This window comes from Camelina sativa, chromosome 13 (assembly GCF_030686135.1).
Source record: "Camelina sativa cultivar CO46 ecotype springtype chromosome 13, ASM3068613v1".
In the NCBI taxonomy this organism is placed as follows: domain Eukaryota; kingdom Viridiplantae; phylum Streptophyta; class Magnoliopsida; order Brassicales; family Brassicaceae; genus Camelina; species Camelina sativa.
The window spans coordinates 1361747-1383881 of record NC_141892.1 but is presented as its reverse complement, the minus strand read 5'-3'; the positions used below and the strand labels follow the sequence as shown (position 1 = coordinate 1383881).

The 22135-nt window shown below is 35.7% G+C and overlaps 5 protein-coding genes, 1 long non-coding RNA gene and 1 pseudogene across 7 annotated transcripts; 6 read left to right on the top strand and 1 right to left on the bottom strand.

The window, feature by feature from the left end:
* Nucleotides 1-1685, top strand: LOC104734410 (uncharacterized). Its single transcript, XM_010453980.3, has one exon. The coding sequence runs from the start codon at nt 141-143 to the stop codon at nt 1362-1364; it is 1224 nt and encodes a 407-aa protein (XP_010452282.1). The 5' UTR covers nt 1-140; the 3' UTR covers nt 1365-1685.
* A 1843-nt stretch (nt 1686-3528) lies between these two features.
* Nucleotides 3529-6161, top strand: LOC104734409 (malate synthase-like; annotated as a pseudogene). Its single transcript, XR_015577566.1, has 4 exons — nt 3529-3949; nt 4417-4742; nt 4828-5158; nt 5310-6161. The product of XR_015577566.1 is annotated as a malate synthase-like (transcript).
* A 1317-nt stretch (nt 6162-7478) lies between these two features.
* LOC147929108 (ABC transporter I family member 1) lies at nt 7479-9361 on the top strand. The gene is made up of 2 exons (XM_087480028.1): nt 7479-7768; nt 8464-9361. Exon 2 carries the CDS (start codon nt 8495-8497, stop codon nt 9182-9184), a length of 690 nt encoding a protein of 229 aa, XP_087336154.1. The 5' UTR covers nt 7479-7768; nt 8464-8494; the 3' UTR covers nt 9185-9361.
* A 336-nt stretch (nt 9362-9697) lies between these two features.
* Nucleotides 9698-10528, top strand: LOC104734407 (small ribosomal subunit protein eS28z/eS28y). Its single transcript, XM_019234963.2, has 2 exons — nt 9698-9809; nt 10125-10528. The coding sequence occupies exon 2, from the start codon at nt 10126-10128 to the stop codon at nt 10318-10320; it is 195 nt and encodes a 64-aa protein (XP_019090508.1). The 5' UTR covers nt 9698-9809; nt 10125; the 3' UTR covers nt 10321-10528.
* A 2005-nt stretch (nt 10529-12533) lies between these two features.
* Nucleotides 12534-13874, top strand: LOC147929107 (protein TERMINAL FLOWER 1-like). The gene is made up of 4 exons (XM_087480391.1): nt 12534-12932; nt 13164-13225; nt 13363-13403; nt 13490-13874. The coding sequence occupies exons 1-4, from the start codon at nt 12723-12725 to the stop codon at nt 13708-13710; spliced, it is 534 nt and encodes a 177-aa protein (XP_087336517.1). The 5' UTR covers nt 12534-12722; the 3' UTR covers nt 13711-13874.
* A 5865-nt stretch (nt 13875-19739) lies between these two features.
* On the bottom strand, nt 19740-20031 carry LOC147929106 (uncharacterized). The gene is made up of 2 exons (XR_015577417.1): nt 19987-20031; nt 19740-19896 (listed from the first exon to the last, which is right to left on the bottom strand). It is a non-coding gene; the product is annotated as an uncharacterized LOC147929106 (long non-coding RNA).
* Nucleotides 20032-20190: 159 nt separating this feature from the next.
* LOC104734408 (ABC transporter I family member 1) lies at nt 20191-21888 on the top strand. The gene is made up of 2 exons (XM_010453978.3): nt 20191-20295; nt 20991-21888. The coding sequence occupies exon 2, from the start codon at nt 21022-21024 to the stop codon at nt 21709-21711; it is 690 nt and encodes a 229-aa protein (XP_010452280.1). The 5' UTR covers nt 20191-20295; nt 20991-21021; the 3' UTR covers nt 21712-21888.
* The last annotated feature ends 247 nt before the right edge of the window (nt 21889-22135 follow it).

Genomic DNA, 22135 nt, shown 5'->3' with positions numbered 1-22135 from the left:
CGTTGAAAGTAATTAACAATTTTCGAAAATAAAAACGAAATAACTCCTTTCTTCTTCTTCTTCAATCTCTGTTCTTCCCCCAAAAAAATAAAAATAAAAACTTCTCACAGTGAAAATCATCAAGAGAGAGAGAGAGAGAGATGGGTTGTGTTTCTTCGAAACTAGGCAAGAAGAAACTGATAAGAGAGATTAGAGTCAACAATGGCGGCGATCACATTGTCTCTCTTACTTCAACTACTTATGGTCATCTCGATATCGAAGAAAGAGCAGAGACTTCTCCTCCTCCTCCTCCTAAGTTACTACAGGAACTCACGAAAGGAGAAGTCTTTGATGAATCTGTGATCAAACCAAGGAGATCTGTAAAGAGAGATGATCCGGAGATTATCAACACTTGGGAACTTATGGAAGATCTTGAAGATTCAATGCACGTTTCTACTAATAATCCACAGAAGTTGATTAGTCCCAAATCTCGTAGCATTTTCGGGAAATCATGGAAGACTCCGGTGAAGTCTACTAACAATAGTGTTGAGTCTCCGAAGAGAGGGAGTAGTAAGAGATTTGGTGGTAAAGAGAACAACAACAGAGGAGGGAATAATAATAATAACAACAACTCGAGAGGTGTGAGTCCGAGTCAGATTCTGAAGCCGAAGAACATTCTTCTCGAAACTCCCAAGAGAGGCGTCATGCGTTTGAGTTTCCCTTTGAAATCTGAAGAGCCTTCGTTGGTGATTGCTCAGACTCAGAGGAGGAAGAGTTATAGTCCAATGTTCGATCCAGATCTCGTGGCTTCTTACGAGAGAGAGTTGTCTCAAGAGCAAGAGCAGATCAAGATGGTGATCTCTCCGGTGGTCCAAGAGGGGAGAAAAACAGAGAGAATCCTTGAGAATTTCCCGGTGAAATGTCCACCGGGAGGAGAGAACTCGGTGGTTATATACATTACAACTCTCAGAGGGATAAGGAAGACGTTTGAGGATTGCAATGTGGTGAGATCGATACTAGATTCTCACGAAGTTAGATTCTCGGAGAGGGACGTGTCGATGCACTCGGTGTTTAAGGAAGAGATCAGGGGACTCGTGGGAGCGAAACAGGTGAAGATACCAGCTGTGTTCGTGAAAGGGAGGATGGTAGGAAGTGTTGAGGAAGTGATGAAGTTAGAGGAAGAGGGCAAATTAGGGATTTTACTCGAAGGTATCCCGGCGGCGAGGCTAGGAGGAGGTTGCTGCCGTGGATGCGGAGGTATGAGGTTTGTGATGTGTGTGGTTTGCAATGGTAGTTGCAAAGTTATGGAGAAAGACAAGAAGAGTATGGTTAAGTGTTTGGAGTGTAATGAGAATGGTTTGGTTTTATGTCCAATTTGCTCTTAATAATTATGGTTTGGTTTGGCCCTAATTTTATTTGGTTAAATTGGGGAGAAATTTGGAAGAGGGTTGACTTTAGTTTTTGGACTCTGACTTTGGATTTGAAGTGTTGATTTTGGTTTTGTAGTAATGATTTGGTGAGGGAGTTTCTCTGAAGCCGTGTTTAGGGCTCTTGGTGGTGTGTGCTAGTTTAATGGAGTTTGTTCCTAATGTTTTTGTAGTCCTTTTTTTTTCTTTTTCTTTTAAGATTCAATTCAATTTGTACAATCAATTTAAATATCGCTTTGTTCAGTACTTTCTTTAATGAGATAATTTTGATGAACCACATATTATTTCGTTTTTTTATGCATCCCTCCTAGCTAGGTTTGATTTTGCAATTCAATGGTGCTTCTCCATGTAATAATTTTGCTAACTAATTAAGATTTGAAATATAATTGAATGATAATCGGTATTTTGGTAATCTATTAACATGTTTAACAAAAGTTTTGACAAAAATACTTTTTTTTTTACATCCCCAAAATCATGCCATTTGTTGAATAAGATGTTGTTGAGTAATAATATGCAACGCATGTGCTTAGTTCTGTTATTATTGTGGATAATCTTCTCAAAACTGTATTATAATTTTACTTGAACTCACTAGAAAAAAATTGATTTCCTAACAATCACGTTATCTCCTTTGTTTGTCCATCTATCAACAACAACATATCATCTTTAATTGTATTTATAAGGTCTCCTAACTCATTGTATATGAAAATTTTCGTTTTAAAAAGGAATATAAAATTTCTTTATATTTTTGTAATCTACATTTATTGTTTTTTTCTAAACAAAAGCATTTCTAAATCCATCGAGATAGTCACATACACAGTAAATGCTATTGCAATATTTTATTAACAGGATCCATTCTAATAACAAAAAAAATAGGAAATAATAAATAATATAAATATAAATAAGTTTTATTTTAAAGATACTTTAGAACCATATACATTATAATTTTGACGCTTCTTTACCATTTATACGCTAATTTTGGTACATCTTTACCATGTGTAAAGTAAATTCCATTTTCTCTCACATCCCAATAATTCGTTTTGCCGTGATCAAATGCGCCACTAGAACCTTGATATGCCCTTATCCTTACAAATTTAAGATCTCCTTCCCTTATGTCACAATCCATTTTGTTTGTGATAACAAATTGACCATGAAAACTATAATTATAGATTTCTCCATGTTTTAAAAAAACTATGAAAAGTTGGTGATTGTTCAATTTACAAAAGATATTGATTTGTTTTCCTGAACTAACAGAATTCTTAAATTGTACTAGATTTTTTCCAAACAGAGCTGCATTACACAACCCGATACACAAAACCATGACAAACAAAAAATTAGAGAGGTGATCCATCTTTTCAACTAACCTTTGTGTTTGTTTAATACGAGTACAATAGAAGGCATACAACTAACTTTTTTTTTTGTTTTTTTAGCTCAATAGACAACCTAACTTCTTAAGTAGACTTCGATGGATTTAATTAAAGAAAAAAAAAAGCCTTGGTCAATGTATTAATTTTGCTAAGTAATTAAGATTTTAAATATCATTTAATGATAATTGGTATTTTGATAAAGATTCAATCAAGTATCAAAAAGTGTTATAACAAAGTAATATAAAAAGTGTTATAACAGAGTAATATATTAACATGTTTAACAAAAGTTTTGACAAAAATAATTCCCCCAAAATCAAGTCATTTATTGAATAAGGTGTTTTTGAATAATAATATGAATGCATGTGCTTAGTTATGTTATTATTGTGTATAATCTTCTCAAAACTGTTCTATAATTTTACTTCAACTCACTAGAAAAAATTGGATTTCATATCCTAACAATCACGTTTTCTTTGTTTGTTGGTCATCTATCAACAGTTGTATTTCCAAAGTCGCCTAACACATTGTTGTATAAAAGGACATTACTGTTATCTTGATTTTTTTTTGTTGGTAAAAACTATTATATGGATACAACATACATGATACATGTATAAAATTTGAGATAATCCTATCCTAACCGATATGATGACGAAAATCATACATAACTTGGCACACTCTCCGAAAAGAGGCACACATGTCAATGTGTATCCCCAATTATACCTATCCATTGCCACCTTTATAACTCATAATACGATCAGATATCTTTATACACGTACAAAAAATTTGGAAAGAAAAAGGCAAAAATATGGAACTTGAGACCTCAGTTTATCGACCAAACGTCGCCGTCTACGATGCGCCGGATGGTGTGGAGGTTAGAGGACGGTACGACCAAATCTTCGCCAAGATTCTGACGAGAGAAGCTCTCTTGGGTTCGTGGCTGAGTTACAGAGAGAGTTTCGTGGGCACGTGAGGTACGCTATGGAGTGCCGGAGAGAGGCACGACGGCGTTACAACTCCGGAGGCGTTCCTGGGTTTGATCCTTCCACTAAGTTCATCAGGGACGGTGATTGGGTCTGTGCCTCCGTCCCTCCCGCCGTTGCTGACCGAAGAGTTGAGATCACCGGTCCGGTCGAGAGGAAGATGATCATCAACGCTCTTAACTCCGGAGCTAAAGTCTTCATGGTCAGTTTATATTCCCTTTCTCATTCTATTTTTGTTTTACCATGTTTTCGTATATTGGACCCGGTTCGGGTTGGGTTTGGCCGCAATTGGATACGGTTTGATAATAGACAATTTGACTGGATTTGGTTTAAAGTTTTATACAATTCAAAACTTGTAATTGGACCGACTTCAATTTGGTTTCAGTCGAGTCTGGTTGAGTTTATAATTTAAAGCTTGAACTGGGAGTGATTGGCCAAATTTAGTAGTTGTGTTTGTATCGGTTCTAGTTTTGATTTGGTTTGATGCTCGGTTCCTTGTGTGAATGCTAATTAATAACAAATCTGTTCGGTATGGTCTACTTTGATTTAATTTGATATCCTTGGCGTTCGATCCGGTTCGGTTTTTTTCTATCGCCTCGATTTGTAATGCGTCTGTTAGAATACACGACATGGAAATCAAGTTAATATCTTTTTTGGGGGTTTGAATAGGCTGATTTTGAGGACGCGTTGTCTCCGAGTTGGGAGAATCTGATGAGAGGGCATGTGAACTTGAAAGATGCAGTGGATGGATCCATTACATTCCACGACAAGTCAAGGAACAGAGTTTACAAGCTTAACGACCAAACTGCTAAGCTATTTGTCCGGCCAAGAGGTTGGCATCTCCCGGAGGCTCACATCCTCATCGACGGTGAACCTGCCACTGGATGTCTTGTCGATTTTGGCCTTTACTTCTTCCACAACTACGCAAAATTTAGACAGACTCAAGGTTCCGGTTTTGGACCCTTTTTCTATCTCCCCAAAATGGAACATTCTAGGTACCTCTCCAGACCGACCCGGTTCAGTCATTGAATTGATGTTTTCGGTTTAGGATTAATTTGGTTGCTTTTGGTTTCTTGACAGGGAAGCAAAGATATGGAACAGTGTGTTCGAGCGAGCAGAGAAGATGGCTGGAATAGAGAGAGGAAGCATTAGAGCGACAATACTGATCGAGACCCTCCCCGCTGTTTTCCAGATGAATGAGATACTATATGAACTGCGTGATCACTCGGTTGGTTTGAACTGTGGAAGGTGGGATTATATCTTCAGCTATGTCAAGACCTTCCAGTCTCACCCTGACCGTCTCTTACCAGACCGTGTCCTAGTCGGCATGGGACAGCATTTCATGAGAAGTTACTCGGATCTTCTCATCCGTACTTGTCATAAGCGCGGTGTCCACGCCATGGGCGGCATGGTTAGTCCCCTCTTAACTAACACTAGTTCACTACTCACTAGGACGACTACTATATACATATCTCTGTTTCAAACTTGAACGCTCAGTGCAATATTATAACGTCAGGTATAAATGATCTTGAATTATTTAAGTGGTGTGCTGTGATGATCAGGCGGCTCAGATTCCGATAAGAGATGACCAGAAAGCGAATGAGATGGCATTGGATCTTGTGAGGAAAGATAAGCTGAGAGAAGTAAGAGCAGGGCATGATGGAACATGGGCGGCTCATCCAGGACTCATCCCAATCTGCGTGGAAGCATTCACAGGCCACATGGGCAAAAATCCAAACCAAATCAAATCAATGAAGCGCGAAGACGCATCCGCGATAACAGAGGAGGATCTGCTTCAAATACCGCGAGGAGTGCGAACACTCGAGGGTCTAAGGCTGAACACACGTGTGGGAATCCAATACTTAGCCGGGTGGTTAACAGGATCAGGATCTGTGCCACTATATAACCTAATGGAGGACGCAGCTACGGCCGAGATAAGCCGTGTCCAGAACTGGCAGTGGATTAGGTATGGAGTGGAACTGGATGGAGACGGGCTAGGAGTTCGGGTGAGTAAAGAGTTGTTTGGGAGAGTAGTGGAAGAAGAGATGGAAAGAATTGAGAAAGAAGTTGGGAAAGACAAGTTCAAGAAAGGAATGTATAAGGAAGCTTGCAAGATGTTTACAAAGCAGTGCACTGCACCTGAGCTTGACGATTTTCTCACACTTGCCGTCTATAATCACATTGTAGCTCATCACCCTATCAATGTCTCAAGGCTCTGAAAGAACAAAAGATGAAGAAGAAGAAGAAGAAAAGGAAGGAAAGATTGAGATAATATGAGTTTTGTGCTTCTATCATTTTGGTCTGTTTCTCAAATGTGTTTTTCTTTTTTTACTAGTTTCGATATGTTGGTTTATATTGTAATAAACATGAACTTGTTCTTTTATTTCCAATAAGAAATAAATGTTTCTACAGCAGTCGCATGGATATTGGAGGTAAAACCAAAAGCAGAGCGTATGATTCACATATAATTTGACTTTAATGATCAGAGCCTTCTTACAAGTAAAGGATCTTCACCGGACCGTCTAGAAAAGACCCTCATCCAAGCAAAAATTCTCCTCTCTGATACTTTAAACTCAGACTGGTTTCTAAAAAAGACCCTCATCCACTAAGTTAATAAAACAAAGACTGGTTTCTCACTGTAAGATTGGTCACCCTCATACTAGTCCAGCGATCACCAGCCTTCTTCTCTGGAAAAACCGCATCAACTTGACATCCCAAAGCTTGAAGGGACTTTGACTTCATAGTCTTCCATATACAATACTGAAAAGGTCAAAAATAACCTAAAGTGTGACCCTCAAGGGCTGTTGGGATACAAATCAAGTCCCAGTTAGGGTCAATCCATTAATTGTCAATTGGTTTTTAGTTAGAAACCCAAGATAAGCCCAAATTTAACATGGTATCAGAGCCCAAGGTTAAAATTCTGATAGACGTAGAAAAGTGGATACGGACATGCCTCTTGTTAACCCGAGTAATGGGGGCCCAAGAAGGGGTTTATTATCGGTCCAAGTGGGATCGGTTCGAGATGGAGTTATCATCTCGAGGAGGCAAGTTAAAATCCTATATGTGGTCCTTGGTTTGAAGGGGAGATTGTTGGGATACAAACCAAGTCCTAGTTATGGTCAATCCATTAATTGCCAATTGGTTTTTAGTTGGAAGCCCAAGATAAGCCTAAATTTAACAAGGACGTGGATCAAAACCTCAAATTTTTATTTTTTGTTGGTAAATATGAAGTTTTTACTTAGATCAAAGCTGTTAAGTATGCAAGGTAGACTAGATGATCTGCTGATTATTCACCCTTACCTTAAAGACTGATGACTATCTTAACATCTGCAAAAAGCGATCGTTTCTTTTGAATTTACCTTCTAAGTTTTGGGTAATTTCAAGGAAATCATTATTTATTGTTATCAGTTATCATACTATAATAGTGTAATTTACAACTCTGCTCTTGTCCACTCTTCATCAGAAAGGAAAGATTGATAACTTGTATCAATTTCGGCAAGATGGTGAAGTGCTTCCGTATACATGATTTCTCTTGAGAGCATAAGGTGAGTTGAGTTCCTTATACATGATTGCTCTTGAGAGAAATTCACTGAATTTTTCATGTTGGTCTATTCTCTATCAGAATGGATTTAAGTGCCTCATATACGACGAATATGAAACTAAATTGAAAGTCTATTTTTTTGTTTCTTGTAGCCACTAGCCCATCAAGCCATCACACTTCACGACCGTTGCTACGGTTTATCTTGATAGTGAGTGATATGAGGCACTTAAACTGTTCTGATTTTTGGAAAAGAAATTAAAAAAAAAAGACTAAACCGGGTTGGACCAGTTGAATTAGATTGATCCCGTAGGTGAGCCGACAAATTTATTGGTTTGATCATAAAATTCACGGTCGGTTATCAAAACGACAAACCCTAAACCAAACCAAAGAGAATCCTCTTCTCTGCAAAATCGACCATTTCACTTTCTCGGAATCGCATCTTCTTCTTCAATCACTCTCTCCTGGTTCGATTTTTTTCAGGTATGAAGTTCATTTTGTGAATATGGGTTTTATCTTGAGATCATTGGTTTTACGAAAGTTTGTGTCTTTGTCTTTGAATAGTTCTTATCTGAGATTTTATCTGTAGATTTCCTTCTTATTTCTCTTTTTGATTTCTGAGCTGTCTGTACATATCTAAAGCTAGGGTTCTTTACGAAACTGTGGTCGGTTTGATCTGTCTTTTTTATCCGACCTTGTGATCCGTCTATAATTGAATCGCGTTCTTTAAAATCAGCTCTCAACTTTAGGTTCCAGTTCTCTAGTTTCTTACTAATTATTCTGTAAAATTTACGGAATGGTCTCCACCTTTAGGATCTGCAACTCAAGTTTTGATCTTAGAATCTCTACCACTCGGATTCATGTGTACTTCGCCACTGCATTGTTTAATTATTATATATGTGGTGATCTTAGAAAAAAACTGTGTTTTGCATAACCGGTGAATATTAATTGTCCTGTGTTGATCAGTCCAGTATCTGAAGTTAAGCTATACTATTCGTAAAGCTTTTGTTTATAGATTTGCACACTTTTTAAGTCTTAATGGCTGCTCTGTTTCTTTAGACATAGATTTAGCACTCATATCTTCTATGATCAATCCTGTTTCTGAACTTAAATTGTACACAATTCGTTTGCCTTTTTTGTTCATAGATGATTTACTCTAATGGCTATGTTTCCTTCAGATACGGGTGTGAAATATCATCTCTCCCAACAATGTCCATCAGGAGGCCTCAAATCCCGCGGCTTCTTCTTCAAAACGTCTCTTGTATGAGAAACGCGCAGCAGATTCTAAGACATGTGAACGTATCTCTTCATGACGGTGGTGCACTTGTCTTAACTGGAACCAACGGATCCGGTAAATCAACCTTCTTGAGAATGTTAGCCGGATTCTCAAAACCGTCTGCTGGAGAAATCCTCTGGAACGGTCACGACATAACTCAATCGGGAATCTTCCAACAGTACAAACTCCAACTCAACTGGATCTCTTTAAAAGACGCCATCAAAGAGAGATTCACTGTACTCGACAATGTCCAATGGTTTGAGCTTCTCGAGAATAAAATCGGCAAAGCACAACCGGCATTGGAGCTAATGGGTTTAGGGAGGTTGGTGAAAGAGAAGTCAAGAATGTTGTCAATGGGTCAGAGGAAAAGGTTGCAACTTGCAAGGCTCCTCGCTATCGACCGACCGATTTGGCTTTTGGACGAACCATCAGTTGCTTTGGATGATGAAGGAGTTAGATTGCTTGAGTATATCATTGCAGAGCATAGGAAAAAGGGAGGGATTGTGATTGTTGCCACTCATCTTCCTATTGACATTGAAGATGCTATGATCTTGAGGCTTCCTCCTAGGTTTCCAAGAAAAATGACTTTGATTGATATGCTTGATCGTGCAGACATTTCTTAGTAGAAGAATCGAAGGGTGTTTTCTTTTGAACCTTGTGTAATGCGATATGAGTATTCCTCGAGCAGATTTGGTTAAAGCATTTTTGGTAAATCTAAAGTCAAAAATTTCATGTAATGTTTTTATAAACTTATCCTAAAATTGAATAACTTAACTATAATTTTTGGAAAGACAAATAAATATTTGGTTTCTGGTCAAACAGACATACATCTATGCTCTACAAAAAAGGTACAGTAATACCCATACTAATTTAAAATTGCAACAGGTTATAGAACCAATCGTATAACTTTATGAAAAGACTATAACAGTGTAATTTTTTTTTTTTTTGGACATTCTAACAGTGTAATTTAAACCAATGAAAAGAAGAAGGAAAAAAAAAGAATTGGACTAATAGATGATGTAAGTGAACGCCATAAATAATTTATACAAAGGCATAAATGGATTTGTGCAATCCAAATCAAACCGGCTGGGAAAATAAAACTGAAAAAATAGCTGAACCGATTCGGTTATTGAAAACCCGAGTACCGAAATTAAGCAGGCCTATAAAAATCAAAAGGAATCCCTCATTCTTGCGTCTCTGGGAAAATTAGGGTTTTTGCCTCTCTCCGCCGTCAGCCTTCGTCTACAGGTTTCTCTTCATTTGCTCACCGAATCTTATCTGTTGTATCATCTGGGAAATCGATTGCAATCTCGTACCATTATTTTCTCGGTTAACTCTGTGTTGAATCGAATCTGTGTCATTAGAATTATCCTCTGTTTTGTTAGATACATAATTCAATCCCTAGCTTCTGTAACAAGTTATTCTTAATTCTTCTGTAAAGTTTGATTGCTTAACATGAAACTATGTATTGTTTGCTGCTGATTTTGTATGCATTTCATTGGTGTGCTGTGTGAATTTATCATGTTAAATGTTCTTCTTGGTTGGTCTATTATTCTCTATCAGAATGGATTCTCAGATTAAGCACGCTGTGGTGGTTAAGGTCATGGGTAGGACTGGTTCCAGGGGTCAGGTCACTCAGGTTCGAGTCAAGTTCACTGACTCTGATCGTTACATCATGAGGAATGTTAAAGGACCAGTGAGGGAAGGTGATATCTTAACCTTGCTCGAGTCTGAGAGAGAAGCCAGAAGACTCCGTTGATCTTCTTCCTACTACTCTACAAACCAGAATCAAGAAAACATTTTGGCTATTTGTCTTTTGCTTTCTCTTATTGGATTAGTGATTATGAATTTTGTTGTGTCTTTAAGACAATTGCTGGATTTGTAAGTGTTCCTGGTTGTTTTGTTATTCCAAATCTGTTACCTTTTTTCGATATGGTCAGAAATGTGATAGACATATTGATCACTCACTTCAAGAATTTGTTCTGCATCTCCTCCATTTTGTTCAATCCAAACCAAGGTAAACTAGTTCTTGAGTTTTGCCAGCAACGGATCAGCCAAAGTCCTGGATACAAAGAAGAATATTGTACATTTGTGCTGCTAACTGACTGGTCCGGCTTAACCTAGTCCAAACCCTCCAAAATGCGTCTAGAGACAACTAAAAATAATGCATCAACCTAACTCTGCTATAGGTCAATCTACAAGCCTAAAAATGATAGGCTTCAAAGTAGTTTTTCAAACCAGATATCTCATACCTCATCACAAATCCTTTTCTTTTATCCTGGTCCGTTTTGAGGCTGACCTTGATCTTAGCCCTGCAGTGAGTTTCGACTTGAAACGGGTCAGTTTAAACCAATCAGTAACATCCTACTACGTTGTCACTAAAGTGACTAACGCTTCCCATACTTGGGTTTTCGTAAACCGGCTTTGTTCGTTGTAGTTGAACATTTGGAGATTGGTCTGAGTTGTTGCTACTTCTTTTGGATTAAGCTTTCTAAACTAATTGATACGTTTGTCTACTTGTCTAAAATTGAACGCCTTGATGTTGTTTCTCTTTTCTTGTTGGAGAATTTGTCTTATGTGAATGATGTGATCAGGTTTATAATAAGTTTATCTATTTTGCTTTGTGCCTTTATTCTCTGATTAATTACCCAATTTGAATAAAGTATCAATCAAGACTTACTTCTATTAAGAAATTAAATTAATTTATCATTTAGTGGAGAACCCATAATAGGAATTATATTCCACAAAACCTTTCGTGTTTTTTTTTTAATAAAATAATTTGTCTAGGGATTTTGTTATTTTCATCACACTTAAGGTATTTCAGATTATGATTAAAAAATATGTGTTCGTAAAAAAGTTCAGAAAATTCTAAGGTTTTGTAACCAAATTATACAGAGAAGCCATGTATAAGGAGGATTTACTGATTTCTATAGATAAGATTTTCATCTATAGAATCAATTCGACAATGCGTTGTCGTTCCACGAGCAAGGAGGCCCAAATCTGCGATATTTTTTTCTCTTTTAACCTCGAGTGATTTGCTTCTTTTTGTTCTTCTCGTTTTTAGTTGACAATGCAAAATTTATTTGATTTTTTTACCACTTTATTACACGACGCCTTCGTCCATATATGTATATATACTGTATTTAAGTACTATGCCTTTGTTTTGTATAATATATGATTAATGCCTTAACAATAGTAACTAAAGTTAATTTTGATTAGTTTCATTAATAATGCAAAAGGACAAAAACTCCCATCTTACGACAGTGAAATGACCTTTGAGCAATAATTTTATCCGCAGTTGTAAATAGAATCAAAGTACGATGACACTGTTAATATAACAAATTCCTTAATTCTCTTGGCCAATCAAATTTTCTAGTGAAAATTATTTTTGAATTCATGGACCAATGAGTAAATTATAGCTCTTAGAATTAATTTATTCGCCGAGATGTCTAGCTACCTACGAGTTTTGTCGAATTTTGGGCTCCAGTGATTTTTGTTCTTGGTGACTCAAAAGATTTTAGGATTCTATAGATTAGTGAACTCAATTATTGACTATTATCTAGCGATTTGGTTCATATATAAAGTTATGGTCAGAGATAGGGGTTGAAACCGTGATATGACAATGTTACTGAAGCACTCAAATAATGAATAAAAAAACCTCAAGAATGGCCTCTATCTACAAAAATATTTTCAAATCATTGTTTTTTTAACACTTCACAAAATATGTAGTTATTGAAATCTATTGAACACTGTATATTTAATAAATTATTTATAAAAACACTATCATGGTTATGTTCAATAGTATTAATATTTCTTAAATTTATAATTTTTAAGTCACCTTAAGTCAGTCGCTTAAAAGATGAGGCCGTTAGTAACTTAATGTTTAAACAAACAAAAAATTGAGAAGTGAAAAAGTGAGGTTAGAACACGTAATTATTAGGAATTCATGTCTATTAATCTTTTAGGTTGCCCCTAATCTCTCTCTCTCTCTCTCTCTCTCTCTCTTCTGTCTCTCTCTAAGTTGGAAAAGCCCTATAAATAGACGTCTTGGTCGCCTTCTTTGTCTCCACATCACTACAAACCTCTCTCTTTTTTTTCTTCTCTAAGTTCACTTAAACCCACAATTAAATATAGTAAGAGAAAGAAACTTAACCAAAGAAAATGGAGAATATGGGAACTAGAGTGATAGAGCCATTGATACTGGGGAGAGTGCTAGGAGATGTTCTTGATTTCTTCACTCCAACAACTAAGATGAATGTGAGTTATAACAAGAAGCAAGTCTCCAATGGCCATGAGCTCTTTCCTTCCTCTGTCTCCTCCAAGCCTAGAGTTGAGATCTATGGTGGTGATCTGAGATCCTTCTTCACCTTGGTATGTATATTTATATATATAAATCAAAATGTTGGGGTTGCTGGTTTTTTCCAAAACATATCAAACTGTTCACTTCCTTTTCCTCTTAAATGTTTTCCATTTTCTGACTCCTTGGGGAAAAGATTTAGGGACAGTATAATGATTTTATAAACTATACCATTAGTTATAATCAATTCCATTTTTTACCTTTTTTGTTATTGATGGTAAAAACTCAACTGAAATGCAAAACAGGTGATGATAGACCCAGATGTTCCAGGTCCTAGTGACCCCTTTCTAAAAGAACACCTGCACTGGTACGTTTCTTTACTTTCCTGTTTATAACTTGGGGCCCATATCCCATATGAATTGCTATATCAATACTTCTTTAATTTTAAAACCCTAGTTAATTTTTTTTTTTTTTAATTCATTAATTTGTTGAACGTTTCAATAGGCTCGTTACAAACATTCCCGGTACAACAGATGCTACATTTGGTAAGGCCTCGTCATAAATCTTGAATTATATAGAATATTATATATATTAATGTTAAATATAAATAAAGATTTGCATTCAAATATAGGAAAAGAGGTGGTGAGCTATGAATTGCCAAGGCCAAGCATAGGGATACATAGGTTTGTGTTTGTTCTGTTCAAGCAGAAGCAAAGACGTGTTATCTTCCCCAATATCCCTTCGCGAGATCACTTCAACACTCGTAAATTTGCGGTCGAGTACGATCTCGGTCTCCCTGTTGCGGCTGTCTTCTTTAACGCACAAAGAGAAACAGCAGCTCGCAAACGCTAGTTTCACTAATGTCCATCAAACGCAAAAAAAAAAAAAAAACAGTTGGATAAAATTTGTAATCACGTGTTTATTTATGTTATGAATTTCCGTACTTTGAATAAAGCTTGAGTAATATCTGAAATATCTATTTAATCTATAAAAATATAATATTGTGGTTTGATAAACGTGTTGTTTTATTTTTCAAATAAATATTTTATTACCCAAAAAATATATGTATATATTTATTATACAAACTAATCTATTCTACTTATGTGCTAAAATCCACTTCCATGTTAAGGATATAATCTAATGGTCACTATTAGAGATTTTTTCGTTAACCAATTTTATAAACTCAATATATCAATTTAAAAAACAGAAGTGTTGATAACGATACAATCACGATAAAATCTAAATTGCATATCATGTTTATAGCATCCACCACCGCACAAGTCTTAGTAATTAATAAAATCTAAATTGTTGAAGCATAAATCCTCCTTATAATACATACATACATGGCTTGATGATAGGTCACATCATACGAAGTGAACTTTATAATATGATAAATGTGGAAATACGGAAAATAAAAAAAAAACAATAGTTATAATAACGGAGAAGACTCTCTTTTTTTTTGTTCTGGTCAAAGTGACAAGACCTTGATGACCCTCTAAAACAGGATCCTCTCTTCTTAGAGCATGGGCAGCAGCGTTCCTTTGCTGCGTCCTTCAGTATAAAATTATTAAATTTAAATAGAAATTCGCCAATTATCAAAGGGACGTTCCTTAAAAAAGGACGTATTTATCTCCGTCCTTCGCTACACGTGGCAGCGTGTGCTACATCTCTGCCGTTCTTCTCTAATTCGTCTCCCTTCTTCTTCTTCGGTTTGATTTCCTCTCGTAAGTCTCTCCTCGATTTCTCTTACTCTTCCGATAGTGTATCTCTCTCGTCTCATCAACGCCGCCGTTGAAATCGTCTCGCTTGTTCCTGATTGATTCAGCTTCCTCTGTTCATCAAGCTCCTGACTTGAGATCTTTCATCGGTTAAACATCGGCGGCAGCGATTAGATTTCTCCTAAGATTTCTGCTAAAGTGTCGACTCTTTTTAGTTGCAACCAGGTTTGTACCCATCAGACTGTGAGATTGATTGATAATTTAACGAGAGTTGGGGTTGTCTTGTCTTGTCTTTTAATCTTTCGTTTCTGGGTTTTTTGTTCTGTTTGTCAACACTTTAGGGAACAGTACAATCATCTCTAGCTACAGAGTTTCGAATCCATTGCAGCAGAACCAGTTAATTACTCACAAGGTACGTTTGTTACTTACTTAGATCATTTTGGGGTGTTTGTTTTAAACTTGGCAAAAGATTATATCGTTTTGTGCATTGTGTAGATTCTCTCATGTCTCGATTTGTGTTTGTTTGCTGGTTTGGTTTGGTCTCGAATTGTTAATTCCAATATGGGACTAGAGAAACTTGAGGCTTTAAGTCTGAGCAATTATTTTACTGTGTCACCAAGTTGATCATCAGTGTGTGTAGTATTGTGTCACGACCAAGTTAATCTGGATTACGTTTTGTTACTTAGATCATTTAGCAAGCAGCTTTCTTTCAGTCATTGATGAAAGTCTCTTTGAAAATGTTTAATGGTAGATTCCAAACCCGCACCGTTGTTCACATACCCATGGACGCTCCTACCGAACAACAACAACCGGCTCAGCTCAGCTCCGGAAACGACCGTGAAATTTTCCGACAAACCTTGTAGAACACTCTCCTGCGGCGTTCTTTCTACCTCCCTTCTTTCAAGATTTACGGTGGTGTCTCTGGTTTTTACGATTACGGTCCTCCTGGCTTCGCTCTTAAGAATAATATCCTCAAATTTTGGCGTGAAGTAAGTAAGCATCATTCATTCATTTATTCACTTACTTACACAATATTTTGTTTATTTTTACTTTGATCTTGATTTTTCTCTATGTTTGTGTTTTTTACAGCACTTCGTTTATGAGGAGCATATGCTGGAAATTGAATGCCCCAGTGTCACACCTGAGGCTGTTCTCAAGGCTTCAGGGCATGTTGACTACTTTCACGATCAGGCCAATCTAGAGCTCGGTGGTCATTGGATCTCCACTGTATTGATGTACTTGTCCAATGTTCAAAAGGGCGGAGAGACAGTGTTTCCCATGTGGTTTAACTATCATTTATACACATGTAGAATACTCTAGACTATCTTGAACATCCATTTGGTTAATATAATTTGAGGGACCAAACTTTGTCCTACACCAATGCACATGCAAACTTAAGAAACTCTGAAAATAAGATTAATATATTTGAGGGACCAAAATTTGTCCTACACCAATGCACATGCTCTTACTCGGCGATCATACTATCATTTCTGTATTTTCCATGTGTTCATTGTTTGGTATTGTACGAGTTATTGGTATATCGACATGAGTTTAAAGGAAACATAATTATATTCAACCGAATAACCATTATATTACAAACTCTTTTAATCATTAAATTGCTTACAATATGTAATATTTATACAAAAAATTACCTTTCTCTGCGTAGCAATATATGATTAACAACAACGAAGATTAGCATTCAGTGTTCAAATGGAGAAAATAATTTGAGAAAATGGGTTGGCCATTTTTGGGTGTCGATAGTATAGTACGGCATGTATGATAGATAGACCTATGCATGTTTGAGATATGCAAGTGGAAAATAATTCTTTCAACGGTAAACTCAAGAGAGGCCACGTGTCACTAATTGTATGGTTAGCTGCTAAGTACTGTTACAATTATCTATCCTCAACGCCGACCGAACTGTTCGTTACATGTATATATATTCCCAATCATATATAAAAAAAATCTAGCAAAATACTACTATAACTTGTCTGGATTTTGTTAGATTGTTCGTATATACATAGTTTGGATTCTTGTTTATGAACTTTAGCAAATATTATATAATCATCTCTTCGTTCCAGTTCAATGCTTCGATTGAAGTCGACGTTTAGTTTAATTATGGTTTCAATTATTCTACTTTATTTTTGCCTAAGGATAGTGAAAGCAAAATTGATCTGACTATTTATTGGTTTTTGGTTTTAGTGTGCATTCGAACTTAGAACTTAGAAGTAACCAAATCTACAAAATCATTAAAGTTTGTTTTCAATTTTATTTAAATCCAAATTTTAAATTTATTTATTTACTTGCTAATTTTTCAATTTATCTAGAATGAAAAATACTCTTTTTATATAAAGAAACGATGGTTGATACATATATGAAATCTCTATATCTTAAATTTACTATCGTAGCTATAGATTACGAATTGGAAAGGATAAGGGTTATCTGCACATGGATGTGTCATAACCAAATCTAAAGCAGTTATTGCTTCCATAGATTTTGAGTCCAAATTTCTCAAGCCTAATTATTAATTTACTACAATGTTCCCTTCAAATATTAAACTAAAAAACAGAAAAAGGTATATAAAAAGATGTATATACATCTAGTACATATATACAGTACACCTACGTAGGCAAATGGATTGACTACCAAATCAAGGGCATGCAAACACCTTAGGATTTGCCTGAAAAAGGCACTGTGAACTAGTAGAATATTATATAGAGTCTTAGGGCTCCAGTAAGACATAATGTGCATGTGTTGTGTTTAGCCACTTGTGGTTATTTTCATAGCCTAATATTTTTCCAAAAGTAAAACACATTTTATTATTATTAGTACATATGTTTATTTATAAAACGACTGGCCCCTCGTTAGGTGTTATTACATATTCAACACCGGCTCTGTTCCATTCCCTAATAATGAGAAATGATTCATTCCCAAAAATGGTGTCAGCATTAGGATATGAATCATTTTTGAACTAAAACATTATAGAGTGTTAGGGCTTCAGTAAGACATAGTGTGACTGTGTTGTGTTTAGCTACTTATAGTTGTTTTCATGGTTAAGTATTTTTCCAAAAGTGAAACACATTTTTCTGATAGTAGGTTTATTCTTAAAATGGGTGGCCCTTGTAATAACAAATCAACACGTACTCTCTGTTCTGTTCCATCATCCCTCATTTCACTCAAATTTTTTGCCACATCTAAATATACTTCGCCCAAAAATAAATGTGTTAGCTCACCTTATTTTTTTTCTTTTTCGTAAGTATATTAATTTATTATATGGATGTACAATCTTTTTTAATTAGTACTCACTACTCACTAAATGATCTATAATTTACACAAATTCAAGTCTTGTCACAAGTAATGACTTCCTCCTACTTTTACACGAGCACTTTTTTTCTTTCATTTTAATTTTCACGGTACACATATAAATCACATCTTTCAAATCAGACATTAACTAAAGAATTAAATCTACCGGTACATAGATTTTAAAGTACATTAACATCTTCTATTTCACCGGTACGAAGCCGCAAACCTGGTGATTAACCATCAGTGGAAATTATTAGCCGCCATACTTCGATTTAGAACGAATCACGAGGACAAACCAACATGCAATAACCTTACGATTAAAAGAGACGACCCGTCATGTTTGATGTTTCGTGTAATAACAAGATGGCCAAAAAAAACATACTAACCCTTGGACCGAGTCCACTGGTTCTTCGTATAAACATGAAGATTCTAATCTTTTAAATATTCAGGGCTTTGTGTATATAAAGGCTGTCTAAATTTGATTGGTAAACGTGTCGAGGAGTCGTGCTAGGTCCCCTTTCATGTGTTAAGGTTTTTGATCCTCGTATGGTTTATGTTTGTGTGCTTGAATGTGCGCTTCATATTCATATATATGTGCTAGGTCCCCTCTCATGTGTTAATGTTACTCACGAGGAGTAAACAACATAAAGTGGTGATGAAGTACATCTCGACATACATGTAGACAAAGTAAACTCAATGATATAGATAAAAATAAGTAGATTCAAATATATATATTTTTTAAAAAAAAATCAATAAAATTTCTATGACTAATGATGTATGTTACAAGAAGTCAAAAACCTCCTATATATATATATATAGGATTTTCGATCAATCCTTTTTTTTTTGTTTAAGTTCTTGAGTATTTTTTTCCGAATCTTTTGGGTGTTTTTGGATAGTTACAACGCGTGTTTACATGATATAATATTGAGTTAATTTTTTAATTTTCATTTCAAAATCAATTGATGAGTGAGTAAAGTACAAAAAATAAGTTATATGTTTATTTTATAAAAATTATCTTTGCACCGGAAGGAGCTTCTTCTGCGATGCTTTTGTACTCCGAAAGCTGCAAAAAAAATGCATCACTTTACACTTTTTTGTTTTGTTTTGTTATCTTCTTTCTCTTTTGCAATTTAACTTTGTATTATGCAAGCTGCAAAGAATTTTCTTCTGGAAGAGTCTTATATTTGCAACCAAAGTAAAATATCACAAAAAAATTGTCCTTTGGGAGAGTCAAGGGTTGAGGAAGAGAGTAGATAACAACAATCACTCACTTACTGTTCACAATCTTGGTTCTGATTTACACAACCTAGCTGGAAAATTTCTGCTATATAGATTTGAGATGAAAAAAAAACCAAAAAATATCTTATCTATTTTTTATTTGGAAATTTTATACCCTGATTTTTTTTGTTGGAAAAATAATATCCATATTACTAAATATAATGTAAAATTGGAACATTTTTTTTGTTAAAATGACAAAACATTTTTTTTTTTGGATATCAAACTCCACTAATGTGGATATTATTTTTTCAACCAGAAAAGATCATTTTATTGAATTTCTAAATAAGAAATAGAAGAAGTATTTTTTTGCCTTTCTTCCCGATTTGAGATCATTTTATGTATATGCGAAGTATATTCACATTGTTTTACTGTATTCCTCTAGGGGGCGTGATCCACCACACACATACTTGAGTATTTTTTTTGTCAACATTACTGTGTTCATCTTTTGAAAATATCTCATTTAAGTTTCAAAAGGTAAAATACAAAAAGTTCACACAAGCTCGTGCATTTTGTTTCTCCAAGATCTAATCTACCTCTATATTTAACTAAACTCCAAGTCTATACAACTCTTGCAATTAAGAATCATTTTCAGATAAACCCTTTAGCAAAAGAAAAACTAATAGGTACTGTCTCAGTTCCAGTGACATGCAGGGGAGGAAAGTCGTAGAACAACAAAACCTTAGCACTATAATAGCCTCATCAAAACTGGCGGAGATCGATAAACAACGTGAGCCGAAATCTTTAAGATTACAAACCAGAAACAAAACTGTATTCAAACTTATGTTGTGATTCCAGCAAAAGTATGTTGGCATTCAAGAGATGAACTTACCTCTTGAGATGTAACAAGCTGCGAGTGCATAGGGAATGTGAATGATATGAGGCACTTAAACTGTTCTGATTTTTGGAAAAGAAATTAAAAAAAAAAGACTAAACCGGGTTGGACCAGTTGAATTAGATTGATCCCGTAGGTGAGCCGACAAATTTATTGGTTTGATCATAAAATTCACGGTCGGTTATCAAAACGACAAACCCTAAACCAAACCAAAGAGAATCCTCTTCTCTGCAAAATCGACCATTTCACTTTCTCGGAATCGCATCTTCTTCTTCAATCACTCTCTCCTGGTTCGATTTTTTTCAGGTATGAAGTTCATTTTGTGAATATGGGTTTTATCTTGAGATCATTGGTTTTACGAAAGTTTGTGTCTTTGTCTTTGAATAGTTCTTATCTGAGATTTTATCTGTAGATTTCCTTCTTATTTCTCTTTTTGATTTCTGAGCTGTCTGTACATATCTAAAGCTAGGGTTCTTTACGAAACTGTGGTCGGTTTGATCTGTCTTTTTTATCCGACCTTGTGATCCGTCTATAATTGAATCGCGTTCTTTAAAATCAGCTCTCAACTTTAGGTTCCAGTTCTCTAGTTTCTTACTAATTATTCTGTAAAATTTACGGAATGGTCTCCACCTTTAGGATCTGCAACTCAAGTTTTGATCTTAGAATCTCTACCACTCGGATTCATGTGTACTTCGCCACTGCATTGTTTAATTATTATATATGTGGTGATCTTAGAAAAAAACTGTGTTTTGCATAACCGGTGAATATTAATTGTCCTGTGTTGATCAGTCCAGTATCTGAAGTTAAGCTATACTATTCGTAAAGCTTTTGTTTATAGATTTGCACACTTTTTAAGTCTTAATGGCTGCTCTGTTTCTTTAGACATAGATTTAGCACTCATATCTTCTATGATCAATCCTGTTTCTGAACTTAAATTGTACACAATTCGTTTGCCTTTTTTGTTCATAGATGATTTACTCTAATGGCTATGTTTCCTTCAGATACGGGTGTGAAATATCATCTCTCCCAACAATGTCCATCAGGAGGCCTCAAATCCCGCGGCTTCTTCTTCAAAACGTCTCTTGTATGAGAAACGCGCAGCAGATTCTAAGACATGTGAACGTATCTCTTCATGACGGTGGTGCACTTGTCTTAACTGGAACCAACGGATCCGGTAAATCAACCTTCTTGAGAATGTTAGCCGGATTCTCAAAACCGTCTGCTGGAGAAATCCTCTGGAACGGTCACGACATAACTCAATCGGGAATCTTCCAACAGTACAAACTCCAACTCAACTGGATCTCTTTAAAAGACGCCATCAAAGAGAGATTCACTGTACTCGACAATGTCCAATGGTTTGAGCTTCTCGAGAATAAAATCGGCAAAGCACAACCGGCATTGGAGCTAATGGGTTTAGGGAGGTTGGTGAAAGAGAAGTCAAGAATGTTGTCAATGGGTCAGAGGAAAAGGTTGCAACTTGCAAGGCTCCTCGCTATCGACCGACCGATTTGGCTTTTGGACGAACCATCAGTTGCTTTGGATGATGAAGGAGTTAGATTGCTTGAGTATATCATTGCAGAGCATAGGAAAAAGGGAGGGATTGTGATTGTTGCCACTCATCTTCCTATTGACATTGAAGATGCTATGATCTTGAGGCTTCCTCCTAGGTTTCCAAGAAAAATGACTTTGATTGATATGCTTGATCGTGCAGACATTTCTTAGTAGAAGAATCGAAGGGTGTTTTCTTTTGAACCTTGTGTAATGCGATATGAGTATTCCTCGAGCAGATTTGGTTAAAGCATTTTTGGTAAATCTAAAGTCAAAAATTTCATGTAATGTTTTTATAAACTTATCCTAAAATTGAATAACTTAACTATAATTTTTGGAAAGACAAATAAATATTTGGTTTCTGGTCAAACAGACATACATCTATGCTCTACAAAAAAGGTACAGTAATACCCATACTAATTTAAAATTGCAACAGGTTATAGAACCAATCGTATAACTTTATGAAAAGACTATAACAGTGTAATTTTTTTTTTTTTTGGACATTCTAACAGTGTAATTTAAACCAATGAAAAGAAGAAGGAAAAAAAAAGAATTGGACTAATAGATGATGTAAGTGAACGCCATAAATAATTTATAC